The 14,312-nt window shown below is 40.0% G+C and overlaps 1 protein-coding gene across 8 annotated transcripts in view; it reads right to left on the bottom strand.

The window, feature by feature from the left end:
• The window catches only part of Tbc1d19 (TBC1 domain family, member 19), a 99,679-nt gene that overhangs the window by 65,078 nt on the left and 20,289 nt on the right, over positions 1-14,312 (bottom strand). For 4 of the 8 annotated variants that reach the window (XR_003955695.1, XR_003955696.1, XR_003955697.1 and 1 more), the window contains exons 3-8: positions 13,644-13,689; positions 11,099-11,174; positions 8,898-8,972; positions 7,485-7,548; positions 6,174-6,220; positions 5,907-6,017 (exon numbers count right to left, since the gene is read on the bottom strand). Coding sequence is in view for 5 of the 8 variants with exons in the window: in NM_144517.4 (NP_653100.1) it covers positions 5,907-6,017; positions 6,174-6,220; positions 7,485-7,548; positions 8,898-8,972; positions 11,099-11,174; positions 13,644-13,689 (419 nt within the window). In the remaining 3 variants the exon portion in view is untranslated. Of the gene's footprint in view, positions 1-5,906; positions 6,018-6,173; positions 6,221-7,484; positions 7,549-8,897; positions 8,973-11,098; positions 11,175-12,655; positions 13,690-14,312 lie in introns of all 8 variants that reach the window. The other 4 variants (XM_030254772.1, XM_006504065.3, XM_006504067.3 and 1 more) reach the window with 4 other exon arrangements.

The raw sequence follows: 14,312 nt of genomic DNA, 5'->3' as shown, positions 1-14,312 counted from the left end.
TCTAAAAACAAACATAATAGGAAGCAACAATTACTTTTCCTTGATATCTCTTAATATCAATGGACTCAATTCCCCAATAAAAAGACATAGACTAACAGACTGGCTACACAAACAGGACCCTGTTCTGCTGCTTACAGAAAACCCATCTCAGGGAAAAAGACAGACACTACCTCAGAGTGAAAGGCTGGAAAACAATTTTCCAAGCAAATGGACTGAAGAAACAAGCTGGAGTAGCCATTCTAATATCGAATAAAATCGACTTCCAACCCAAAGTTATCAAAAAAGACAAGGAGGGATACTTCATACTCATCAAAGGTAAAATCCTCCAAGAGGAACTCTCAATTCTGAATATCTATGTTCCAAATGCAAGGGCAGCCACATTCATTAAAGAAACTTTAGTAAAGCTCAAAGCACATATTGCACCTCACACAATAATAGTGGGAGACTTCAACACACCACTTTCATCAATGGACAGATCATGGAAACAGAAACTAAACAGGGACACAGTGAAACTAACAGAAGAGATGAAACAAATGGAATTAACAGATATCTACAGAATATTTTATCCTAAAACAAAAAAATATACCTTCTTCTCAGCACCTCATGGTACCGTCTCCAAAATTGACCATATAATTTGTCACAAAACAGGCTTCAACAGATACAAAAATATTGAAATTGTTCCATGTATCCTATCAGACCACCATGGACTAAGGCTGATCTTCAATAACAACATAAATAATGGAAAGCCAACATTCATATGGAAACTGAACAACACTCTTCTCAATGATACCTTGGTCAAGGAAGGAATAAAGAAAGAAATTAAAGACTTTTTAGAGTTTAATGAAAATGAAGCCACAACGTACCCAAACCTATGGGACACAATGAAAGCATTTCTAAGAGGGAAACTCATAGCTCTGAGTGCCTCCAAAAAGAAACTAGAGAGAGCACACACTAGCAGCTTGACAACACACCTAAAAGCTCTAGAACAAAAGGAAGCAAATTCACCCAAGAGGAGTAGCCAGCAGAAAATAATCAAACTCAGGGGCGAAATCAACCAAGTGGAAACAAGAAGAACTATTCAAAGAAATAACCAAACGAGGAGCTGGTTCTTTGAGAAAATCAACAAGACCATCTAGAGACTGCCATATCCAGGGATCCATCCCATAATCAGCCTCCAAACGCTGACACCATTGCATACACTAGCAAGATTTTGCTGAAAGGACCCTGATATAGCTGTCTCTAGTGAGACTATGCAGGGGCCCAGCAAACACATAAGTGGATGCTCACAGTCAGCTATTGGATGGATCACAGGGCCCCCAATGGAGGAGCTAGAGAAAGTACCCAAGGAGCTAAAGGGATCTGCAACCCTATAGGTGGAACAACATTATGAACTAACCAGTACCCCGGAGCTCTTGACTCTAGCTGCATATGTATCAAAAGATGGCCTAGTTGGCCATCACTGGAAAGAGAGGCCCATTGGACACGCAAACTTTATATGCCCCAGTACAGGGGAATGCCAGGGCCAAAAAGTGGGAGTAGGTGGGTAGGGGAGTGGGAGGGAGGGTATGGGGGACTTTTGGGATAGCATTGGAATTGTAATTGATGAAAATACCTAATTAAAAAATAACATGAAAGCAAGCAAGCCAATGTACAGAACCCCCCTTCCTTCCTTGGTCTCCCCCCCCCTTCCCTCCTCCCTCCCTCCCTCCCTGTCTCTCAGGATCACTCACTCACATCATTCTATCAATTTTCCCTAACATCATTGTCCAAAATTACCAACATTAACTTTTGTGTCCTCTGTGATCTGATATCTTACTCTGACTTTAACAAATATCCAAAACAAGTTTTGGTTTTTTGTTTGTTTGTTTGTTTGTTTGTTTGTTTTAGCAGAATTGTACTATTAAGTGCTCAGCTAAAATAAGGATGAATTTGATTTACTCCTAAGACTTCCTTCACTTCTCTGGTAATTTCCTGGGACAAAAATCACATCTGTATTTTGTAAGCACAAAAACCCCACATTGTTCATATTATTTTACTCTGTAAGAAATTAAATATTCCTATTAATAGTTCCTTCAGTGCTTTATAACTATTTTGATTGGTGAGCCATACTTCCTTCTCTTTTAAAATGGAATTAATTTTAATTTTTTCAAATCACCTGTTATGTAGGTTACTGAGTGTCATGATTCTTCCCTTTCCGCCACAGCCTTCCATGTATTTTATAGTACGTTCACTGACTCATTATTGCTAATGACTAGACATCTCAGAATTCACCTAGCATTCAGAACAGCATTCATCTAGACCCTGAAACACAAACCCTGAAACAACAAGCACCTCGGGGTTAGCTTCTGATTACACAGACTGGAGCATCTCATTGGATGCAGTGTGCGATCTGGATGTCCGCTTTCCATGTCATTGCTCTGGACCATTTTTCATTCAGTGTTAGCAAACTCTCAATTTCTATTAAAACTGATCGTAGGGAGCGTGCATCCTCAGAAGCCTTCCTTGATCTTCCAGACTGACAACAGGAACTTCCAATATATTATCCCTTCTTAGCCTCAACCTAAACACTTAGTCACAGGCTAGTAAAACTGCCCGTTTCCTGCCCATCCCCTCTAGCCTGCCATCCTTTGAAGATGAAGACTATCTCTTTGTCTCAAAGTGCTGACCCAGCAAACTCTGAACTACCAGTGTCTAGTCCCATCTGGTTACGGCACTAAATTAGTCACAACCTGTCTTTAGAGCTAGTAGATCTCCATTTCATGAAATTCCCTTGTAGCATGAAAACCTACATAATCCAATCATCCTGAGTCAGAAGCACCCTGACCCGGTATAATGATGGCAGGAAGCAGTACTAATGACGACGGATGGAGCACCCATACTCTCACATGCTACAACAGGGCCTGGGGAAAAGATGTGCCCATTGGTGCTATAGAAACATGACTGTTAGGGTGTAACTAATTACTGTCTGATTAGATCTGAGACCTGCTCCACAAGAGGGAATATCATGCCTGGTATCATCTCCTTGTCAATGGATAGGAGATCACAGGCCTAGGGCAGAACATATAACTGTTATTTTGCTCAACAAATACTACTCTAACCAAAGAGAAGGAAAATTTTCAGGAAAAGTTTACAGAAATAGACTCCACCAGGACCCAAAACAGACTGCTTCCAAATCCCAGCCAGAGCTCGAGACTACCAGAAGAATATATACTTTTGGCAGCAATGGTGAAACATGGGCATGTCTGTTTTCTATCTTGTGTCATCTATAAATCTAAGTTAATATGGGGCCAAGCTGTCATATATTATCTTCTGTGTCACCCTAAATCTACCCTTAAACATCTACAACAGCTACTAGTGGTCATTTTATAAATTCTTTTTCTTATACTCATTATTCCCATTCTCTCTCCTGCCCTCTCTCCTCCCTTCCCCTCCTCCCCCACTCCTTTTGCTCTCTGAGTTCACTGCCTCATGCTCTCAAATTGCAACAGTTTGAACATCTTGGGATTTTCAGTTCATCACTCAAGTCTGGGGAGAAGACAATAAAGAATGTGAGTGGGAGCTATGCAGAGGGAATTTCCCTAGAGTGTGATGGGCCACTCTGCTGGATAGCTCTATAGCCGGCCAGCTGTGGAATTAGAAAGCTTCTTCAAATCTTTGCTAGCTTTCCTGGTATTCTAGAGTCAGTAGGGGGTCAGGAAGCATAGCAGCAGAGATAAGAATGCCAGTCTCACCATTCCATAGACTTTCACTTGATCCCTATGTTAATGACTTCTACCTTCCTACAGTCCATCAGACCTTCCTGGTTAATAGCTGTTTTGGGTCTGTATCTCTAGGGAGGATGCTCTGAGCTCCTATGGGGGTTGTGACTGCACAATGGGAAGGCGCTCCACACGACAGTCTTCACAGACCCTCCATTCTCAACCCTACAGATTGCCAAGGCAGGGACCCATGGCATCTCTGATCCTTGAGCCTTTCCAAGGGTCTATGAAGAAAGCCATTTTGCCTCTACTATAAGTCAATTACTAGTTAAGAAGGAAAACATAAGCCACAGATGTCAAAAGGAAAACCAGAAGTATCAAGTGCAGAAAGCAACTGCGGATTCTAGGAGCATGCATGAAAGGAAGTATGACGTCAGAAAAGTCTCCTCCCAGTGCTTAAGGCTGTAATCAAGACCAATGGTGGTGACAAAAAGAAATGCCAAAGGAGCAGGCTGGAGCTGGGCTGCAGAGGACACCACTGTACCCAGGACGCAGAAGGGAAACAACACTGTCCCACTGGAGCCTTTCAAGCATCCCTCCAGAATCACCCCTTTATTCACGGACTAACATGAGCCCTCGGGCAAAAGGACAATAGTTCAGATCCAGCACGGTGCAGCGGAGCAGAGTGAAGGAGGACGTGGAGCCGAAGTATGGGACAGTGACGGTGCACCTCTCAGCCACACTCCCGGCTGCTCTGACTTCTCCCTGCTTTAGGTTACTTATCATGGCCTATCTATCTGGAAAGTTCACAGTTTCACCACAGAGGCACTGACAATGCTGCATTCTTTATTATTTTGGACTGAGTAACAAAAGAAGGCATAACGGCAACATCATTCCACCATCAGGCAATCTCCTCACAGCTTAATTTTAAAATGAAGGCCTTACTGTGTTCCAGAGCAAAGGCAGTTTCTCTTAGTGTCTCACTATGTTCTGGACTCCAGAGAAGTTGGTTACACTGAATAATATGTGCTTTCTTAAACAGCCTTTTATCAATCTTATGATTTGTTCTAATCATTTTATTTTATTTTATTTTTGTTTTTGTTTTTGTTTTTCAGACAGGGTTTCTCTGTGTAGCCCTGGCTGTCCTGGAACTCACTCTGGAGACCAGGCTGGCCTTGAACTCAGAAATTCGCCTGCCTCTGCCTCCCAAGTGCTAGGATTAAAGGTGTGCACCACCACGCCAGGCTCCAATCATTTTTTATTAGATTTTTTACTTTATTTGCACTTCAAATGTTATCCCCTTTCCTAGTCTCCCCTCTGAAAACCCCCTATCCCCTAACCCCTCCCTCCTCCCCCTCCCCACTCCTGCTTCCTGGCCCTGGCATTCCACTATACTGGGACATTGAACCTTCACAGGATATAGGGCCTCTCCTTCCACTGATGACTGACTAGGCCATCCTCTGCTACATATGCAGCTAGAGCCATGAGTCCCACCATGTGTTTTCTCTGGTTGGTGGTTTAGTCCCAGGGAGCTCTGGAGATAAACTGGTTAGTTCATATTGTTGTTTCTCCTATGGGGCTGCAAACCCCTTCAGCTCCTTGGGTTCTTTCTCTAGCTCCTCCATTAGGGACCCTGTGCTCCGTCCAATGGATGGCTGTGAGCATCCACTTATTTATTTGTCAGGCACTGACAAAGCCTCACAGGAGACAGCTATATCAGGCTCCTGCCAGCAAGCTCTTGTTAGCATCTGTTCCAGTCATTTTGTAAAAACTTATTTATTATATACACAGCATGTGTGCATGCAGACCAGAAGAGGGCATTAGAACTCATTATAGATGGTTGTGAGCCATCATGTGGTTGCTGTGACTTGAACTCAGGACCTCTGGAAGAGCAGCCGGTGCTCTTGCTACTAAGCCACCTCTTCAACCCCAAAACCATATTTATAACCACACATCAAACAGCCTCATAAATATTTTTTTGTTATTAGAAAGGACAAAACAGTTATAAGCCAATGTAAGCATATTTGACTTGCACACACATAAACTTGCTCTTTCTACATACATATTTCCAACAAAAAGGATGTCAGTTTAGTAATTTGTCTAACATGTCTATGACTCTGATTATAATATATACATGCTGCACTAAAATATTTTTCTAGTGGTTATCTTCTAATATCCACTAATTTAGTCTTCAATGTGTATACTTACCAATTCAGGGATGTCTTTTACTTTCAGAGGAACTTGGATTAAACCCAAATGAGTCCTAAAACTAAGAGAATCACCATTTTCATAATTTGGGTTGCGGAGATTAATTAATACCTTTAAAAATAAACAACAAGCCTGGTTAGTTTCTTTATATGCTTTCCCTTGCCAAACATAATTCTTGTATCACCTCAGGTTAAAAAGCCATTCAGGGTCATGCATGGCTCTTCAATTACACCCATCATATCTGCATATATACCTGATAGAACATACCTCAAGAAAGTCCTTAGGTGCATAAACGGGTCGAAAAAGGCTTAAATCTAGAATGAGTTAAAGTAAAACAAAATTTCAGATAATCTATGAAATGACCAGTAGATATTAATGTCACTTTCCTGTGTTTCTACAGAGAAGAACCACATAATTATAGTGATTGATTATTTGTTGTGCATTATCTGAGACACCGGAAACACAGAAATAAAAACCCTGTATTTGACAACTTAAACAACAAACTAAAGAAGATTTTCAGAGTTCCTTACAAAGATTCTGTTTGAGAATTTCAAAGTACTTGGAATACAAATAATACATTCTAGGGAATTCCTCTACTTTGGTTAAACTTTTCCGATTTCAGTTGTCCCATTTCCTATTATTGTTCCCAGACGAGCTGGGGGCCACAGGGAGGTCAGCCATGTGTGTGTCTGTTCATACTATATAGGCATCTATAATATACAGTTGTTATTCATTATGTTTATAAAGCTGACTGTGCATTAAAGACAAGATACGATATAAAAAAAAACCTTAGAATTCTTGGAATTTATTTCTTCATTAGCTAATCTTTCCTTAGCATCTCAACATAACTAAGCTTACAAAACTTCTACACTAATTAAAGGTAAGACTTAGGAATCTGCTAAGTGAATTTTGTTTAGATGTTTTCCTGTAATTATTATTGTTATATTCACATAAGTCTATACATACAACTGAGTCCATTTAGTGTTGCTCATAGCATAGGTTTCAGGGCTGAGCACTTAGCATTGGATAACTACTTAGGGCCATCCCTACGGCAGGCTGATCTCTCCTCTCTCAGCAGGCAGTAACCGGCTATAGCCGTCTAGGAGTGGGGCTTTCATGAGATCTTCCCTGTTTATGTTGGCACATCAACTGGTGTGACCCTTACTCAGGTCTTGTTTATGTTACCCTACTGTGTTGCTGTCATTTTTCAGGTACAGCTTCCCTCTCACATATAGAAGACATGATTTCACAGCAGACATCCTGGTCCTCTGTCCTTTACAACCTTTTCCCTAGATGATAAATCTATAACAAACGCCTGAGGTTCAAGGAATATCACAGAAGAGGCAACAGAAAGATTATTTACTCTTTTATAACAATGTTTTAAAATGCTATTTGGAAAACAACAAATGATTTAATATTATCCAAGTAATGGAAAACGCAGTCTAAAACTGGAAACTGTCACACTGTAAAAGAGAAATCAACAAATGAGACATCTGGGGATTAGTGGAGGTGGAAGAAGAAGCACTATGCTATTTTATCAATTTCAATTAGCAATCGTGTAGGAGGTCCTCCACATACCTGGCTCATCCGTTCCCATCTCATTCCACTTATTGAGAAGCTCTTTCTGCTCCATAGCTGGTCTCTAAAAGAATGTTTTAATTAGTTTCAAAGATCAGTAACTTATTTAAAAGTTTAAATAAGGTATTAGAACATAAGGGAAACCAATTAAACATGGAAAACGTCTTTGAATTACGCATAAGTTAAGTTTTACAATGATTGGAGCATATCTTGTCTCAATGGTTTAGTTAGAACATGATGCTAATGAGTCTAAGAAGAGAAGGTACAAGATCAGATAGGCCAGTAACTCTCATAAAGAACTGCTCTTCAGCCATATCCCTCTGCTCTTACCCCACCCCCATCAGTAAGCTAGAAATGCATGGCTGGGGAAAACGACTGATTCCGTAGCATTATCTTCTGATATGAAAGGCAGAATCATATCACACTATGCATTCAGACAGGTTTTCATCTAAGGTCTTTCTGTACACTATACTGTGCTTCAGTGGCTTCTCCTTGGCTCTCATTAAAAGTATACGTTCTGGATCTATTCAGCAGCAGAGGATAACTAACAGGTAGAGAAGAAAGTCGAGGAAAACACCTTGTCTCCTCCTTGTAAGTAGCTACAGCATCTAGAACAGACTCCTAGTGATTTTTCTTGCTTTTCCTACCTCTTCCATCATTAAGTGAAGTAGATCTAACTAGAATCCAAAGGCTGCAGAGATACAACAAATTACTCTTCTAATTCTTTACATTAATATTAGAAGATGTCATCATATTGACAATTACAAGGCTGCAGTAATCTTGAACTTGAAGGCACAGTGCTACAGAGCTCATTTACTCAGAATGTGCAAAGACTAAATATCATTAAACATTTTAAAGTATACTCATTCTTTACAGCTGTGGTGGTTTGAGTGAGATGTCCCCTAAAGTCTCGGGCATTAGAATACTTGATCCCCTGTTGGTGGTGCCATTTGGGGAGGTTGTAATGCCTTACTGAACAAAGTCTGTCACTGGGGGGTGCACTTTGTTAGTTCAAAGGGTTGTACCACTCCCAATTTGCTCTCTGATTCCTGCTTGTGCTCTCAGATGCCTGCCCACTGCCAGGCTTCCTGACTATAACAGTGATGGACTCTATCCCTCTGGATCAGTACGTGCCAAATAAACTCTTCCTTCCATAACTTCCACAGAGTTAGGAAACTAAGACAATAACCCAATGACTGAGTAGGCTATAGCATAGGTTTATTACAGCAATCATTAAATATATAAAGAATATGTATAAAAGATAACAAAACAATTGGCACTTACAGATTTTTATTTAAAAAGACACTCCGCTAAATGAAGAATATCAAGTCTATGATACAGTTACACAACTTTATGACATTTTTCAGTAGTTAGCTCACAATAAGATACTTCAGCAGAAAAATGTTAATGTACCTTTCGTGCTAGTGGGATACTCAGTTCTGTGCACATACTATTTAAACTCTTCAAGATTCTTTTTTCCCAGCTTCCCTGAAACAAAAGGAACAGTGTATCATTGTTTTTCTATCATTGTTTTTCTTAATGTCTACCCTAATAGAAAACAATTACTATGATATTGACAGAAATAGCAAAACTGGTTGAGAAGGTTGCCCTCACTCATTAGTTCACTCAACAAACACTCATTACTTCTCTCTGTGCACCAGATACTGGCCAGAGTCCTGTAGTTTGGATCGTCTCAGATAGATGTATTAAAGTCTTTTACCCCAGTGTTGTACAGTTGAGACACAAGGGAACTTTTGAGAATTAGAGCTTAGTGAGAAGTCCTTTAAAGCACTAGGAGGGAGTCCTGTGGGTCATTTGGGGAGCCATCAGACATACACACAGTATATCTTGAGTTTCCACAAGTATGTAAGGGCTAAATGAGTTTCAGAGGAAGCATGGGCTCTGGGAGCATACTGATCGGGCCATGTTCCAGGTCTACCACTGACTGCACTGTGACGTTGGGCAGAGTGAACACTGCATCAGTTTGCACGAGTACTTGACAACTGAGCACATGTCATACTCAGCAGCTGTCACATTAGATAGAGCTCTGTGTGCTGCCAGCACTGCTTTAAAAGAAAACTCATCCAGTACAAGCACCATGCGTATACTAGCTTCTTCAGATACCATTGTCTTGGAGTGTTCCAATGTAGTTCCCAAAGTATTTTATACAGAAATAGGCTTTCATAAGTCATAGAAGTTTAAAATTACACTGGATAAAATCTTAAATGCTTAAATTTCAGTTAATCCAATGTTGTTCAAACTTACATAACTATGGAACCCTGACTGTAAACTGTAAACCTCTAGAGATCCCACCAAGAATAAATATATTACATATTTCCCAAAATCTCCATGGTTTCTGTTATACTGCATTATCATTGTACTGGTTTGAATATGATTGGTCCAGGGAGTAGCACTATTAGTAGGTATGGTCTTGTTGGAATAGGTGTGGACTTACTAGAGGAGGTGAGTCACTTTGGGGGTGGACTTTAAAAACCTCCTCCTCCTGCCTGGAAGTCACTCTTTTCCTAGTGGCCTTTAGATCAAGATGCAGGACACTCGTCTCTTTCTTCAGTACCATGACTGCTGGCCTGCTGCCGTGCTTCTAGCCATGATGATAATGGGCCAAACCTTTGAAAGTGTTAACCAGCCCCAACTAAATGTTGTCCTTTATAAGAATTGCCTTGGTCATGGTGCCTCTTCACAGTAATGGAAATCCTAACCAAGACAATCATCTCATTTGAAGGAGGTTTTAATGAAAGCTAAGGTTGGAATCTTGCTAACATATACTACAGTGACCCTGGCAATGGGACCCAGCATAATTGTCTCTACAGCAGCAAAGGCGTGACCTGGAGCAGAGGGATGAATTAGTTTATGGGATTTCTGTAGGAATGATTTGAAATTTTTATAATAAAAAAATTTAATCTGTTCCTGAGGCTGTGTTGGGGAGAAGAAGACCATCTCTGCCTGTGATGGTCCTACAGCCCTCCAGCACTAGAGGAAAGTTCACAAGTACTGCTGTGCCAGAGAGATGGGCAGGGCTGTGCCCAGTAAAGGACAGCTAGGGAGATGGGAGCAGGTGACAAGCTCATTGACTTTACGTGTTAATGTCCTCTCGTAGTTTTTGTCCTTGTTTTATTTTTAACTTTTAAACTGGCTTCTTTCTTGTTGTCAGCCAGCTAGCAGTGACGCCTGCTGGGAGAATAAATTTATTTTAAATATGGTATCAGAAACACTGGCTTCAAAGAACCGAGGGTTTTTGTTGGTTTTTGTGGGGTGGTGTTTGTTTGGGAAATTTTTGCTGTTCATCAAGATTTCATTCTTTTACATTCACAGGCCATGAGGAGCAGATGGTTATACGATTCTATTTCAAACTTCAGGCCAGTAAGGTACATGACCTTTTCTTTCTATGTAATGTTTTCCAGGTTACCATAGTTAAATAGGTATGAGCCTTGACTACTAAAAATAAAAAGGCAGAGTGTACAAGAATTATTACTACTTAAGAGGTCCTTACTCAGTCTTTATATAATGAAAAATATATATTATGCCAACAAAAATATGCTATGCATTGCATTGTTTGGCATGCAAGAAGAAAATGAAAACAAACACTGGCCAACCTGTGCTTTCCTCATGTACACCAAAGGTTCTTTGAGATGCTCAGGGGGTGCAGAAGGATGACTTGGCAAAGGAAACCTAGAAGCAAAGAGAGGCAGCTAAGTAGCATACTGAGCTCTCAATAATGAATTACCTTGGTAAGAAGTCAATGCTACAAACAAAATAGAGTACCTGTTAATAGTTCATTTGTAAGTACAGGGTATAAAATTTTTTTTAATTATATCATCTTACTAATGGTTAATGGTTACTAATGGTTTTTGTTTTATATTTCACACAGGGTCACACTAGGTAGCCCCGGCTGGCCTGGAACTCACTCTACAGACCAGGATAGCCTTGAACTAGTCTTGCCTCTGCCTCCCAAGCACTGAGATTACAGGTGTGCAACACCATACACAGATAAAATGCAATCAGTCAAGAACAGAAATGCATCAGCTCATAATTCTGGAGCCCAGGAAACCTAACATCCAGGTCCTAACATCTAGAGAGACTCTTCCTCCTATATTATCTGGGAAGGTAACACTCCCACTGGGAAAACAGGCCCAAACCTGGCCCTTAGTAGGCTCTTATGCCCTAATGGCCCCCAAGGGTGTCAGTAATATTATTACAGTGGAATTACATTTCACCCATGTACTTTGGAGGGGACATTTAAACCACAGCAGACCACTTAAATAATTGTTTGACTGGATTTTTAAGACTATTTATTCTTGGAGTTCAGGTTAGGGATTCCCTGTATTCTCATGAGATATGGCTTTTATTTAGTCTTTAAAAAAGAAAACAATTCTGTGTGTCTTTACAAGTATGTGAACTTGTGTGTGTGTGTGCACGTGCCTGTGTGTCACGCTCAGTGACAAAAGTCCAATATTGAGCTCTCACTTCCCATCTGTTTTATCATTTTTCTCCTTTGATTCAGAACCCAAGTAAGAAAAAAGGCAGCACTAATGAGCTCCCACAAAACTCTCAACTAGTTATTAAAAAGATTCGCAGTTGCATTGTGTAGGATATTAAAGATATGAAAATGAATGGAAGACAGGCTTTGTCATCAACTAAAAAGACACAGTCTGGCGTATGAAACTACTTTCAGAAATACACTAGATCACCAAAATAGAAGTCATGAGTAAAATCTCAGATTGAAAAGCCAGAATTGGGAATAATACACAACAGGTATCTCTACTACATTGTGTGAAGTAATATTTTTACTTGTCATGGCAAACATCTATCCCTATGGTAGCCAGGACTACCAATGACATGGTTGCAGTCAATTTCAGTAATAGATAGGACTTACATCTGATGTTATCTGAAAAGTCACAGACCAGCTTGGAAGATGGAAATAGGCAAAACACTAAAATCTAACTTTAAAAATGTGTGTGGTGGTTTGAATGGGAACAGCTTCCACTGACTCATTTATTTGAATGTTGGGTTCCTGGTTTTTAGAACTGTTTGTAAAGGATTAAGAGATGTAGCCTGGTTAAAGGAGGGGCTTCAATGGGGTTATGTTTTGAGGGTTCAAAAGCCCACACCAAGCCCAGTCTCTCCCTCCCTTCCTCCCCTCCATCCCTTACCTTGGCCTTATGCTTCGGGTATAAGGTCTCAACTATTACTCCAACACTGTGCCAGTCCACCTGCTGTCTTGGTCCCCACCAAGATGGCCATGAACTCGCCCTCGGAAACAGTAAGCAACCCCCTAATTAAATGCTTTCTGTTATATGTTGCCTTGATGTGGAGTTTCTTCACAACAATAGAAAAGTTAACAAATTGCACATCTAAAGTATAAATCTACAGGTCTTCATCTGAGCCTACCCCAGAAGCAGTGTGGTTAAACAAGCGTATCTCAGTTCCCAGTTAGATAGCTTAGACAGAGACTGTGGGAATGGAGTGTTAAAAACTACAGCATGCTAGAGACAGACCAAGTGGTAAAACAAAACAGCAGACACTGAACCTCCTTTGGCTGTTTATACACACCATGAGGGCAGGATGTGTGCTTAGGTTTCTACTCTACATCCTGAGTGCTTCTCAACCCACTAGCACAGAGGCAACACTCCATGAATGACAGATGAATAATGGGGTATTTAATAAACCACCAAGATAACATTCTGGAGCTATATTTTTTAGAGCAAAATTTCTATATACTTTAATAAGCACTGATGGCAAATCAAGATAAATAAAAACATTTAGGTTTTTAGTAATGATAATAATCTTGCAAAGAAAAAGAAATTACGTTTATAATGGTCAGTTTGTAATGGCAGAAAGAAGCTTAATGTTTTAAATTCAACAATAAGAAGAATGTAAGTATTATTAGAACTATCTCAAAACCTAATTACCTTGGATGAATACATTCTCAGTATATAAAGCTGGTAATAGAGAAAAGCCCCACCTATTTATTACTCTTTCTCAGACTAGACTGCAGTGATCTGTGACATTGAGTTGCTTGCAATTCTGTAAGTATTCTAATGAGAGTATAGGTATAGACAACAACAATAATTTTTACTACTTACAAAGTAAGTATAGTTGAACAAAATAGTATCTCAAAATAGATAGGAAAAAACTCACACATTCAGTTCACTATAAACAGCATTCTGAAGTTTCTTCTCCCAACCTGTTTTTAAGTTTTAAAAAAATAAGTATTAGTTTCTTAAATATGCAACATAGTATTTTTATAGTTTTTTAACTTTATTATTTATGTGTATGCGCTTAAATGTATGTGTGTGTGTGTGTGTGTGTGTGTGTGTGTGTGTATAAATTCATGCATGCATGAACCTGTGAATGTCAGAAGAGGGCATCAGATGCTCTGCAACTAGAGTAATAGGTGGTTGCAGGCTGCCATGTAGGTGCTGGAAACTGAATCAGAGTCTCCTATAATAGCAATCAGTAATCTTAACTACTGAGCTAACTCTCTAGCCTGAACTTAAAATTTAACCCACTAAAATGTTGGTTACTTGTGAAAAAAGAACTGTGCTAGCCATTAGCTCCTAAGTAAAACTACTGAATCGTTCTCTTGAGTTAAGAGGAATGCCTTCTTCCACTACTAAAGCTCTAAATGAGTGCCAATGTCTTTGAACTGATGCTATGGTGAGACTGTCAGCAACAACTGATTGACAGTTGGGTCCATACCAGAGAAGGAACACAAGAACCAGATATAGTGGCTAGTCATCACACTACTGGCCAGCAAACACACACTATTCTGAGGAGCCAGCACGCAAAGTCCCAGCTCCCACATGC

The sequence above is a fragment of the Mus musculus genome, chromosome 5 (genome assembly GCF_000001635.26).
Source record: "Mus musculus strain C57BL/6J chromosome 5, GRCm38.p6 C57BL/6J".
NCBI classification, from domain to species: domain Eukaryota; kingdom Metazoa; phylum Chordata; class Mammalia; order Rodentia; family Muridae; genus Mus; species Mus musculus.
The sequence above is the reverse complement of the archived record's forward strand: the minus strand, read 5'-3'. Positions and strand labels throughout refer to the sequence as shown.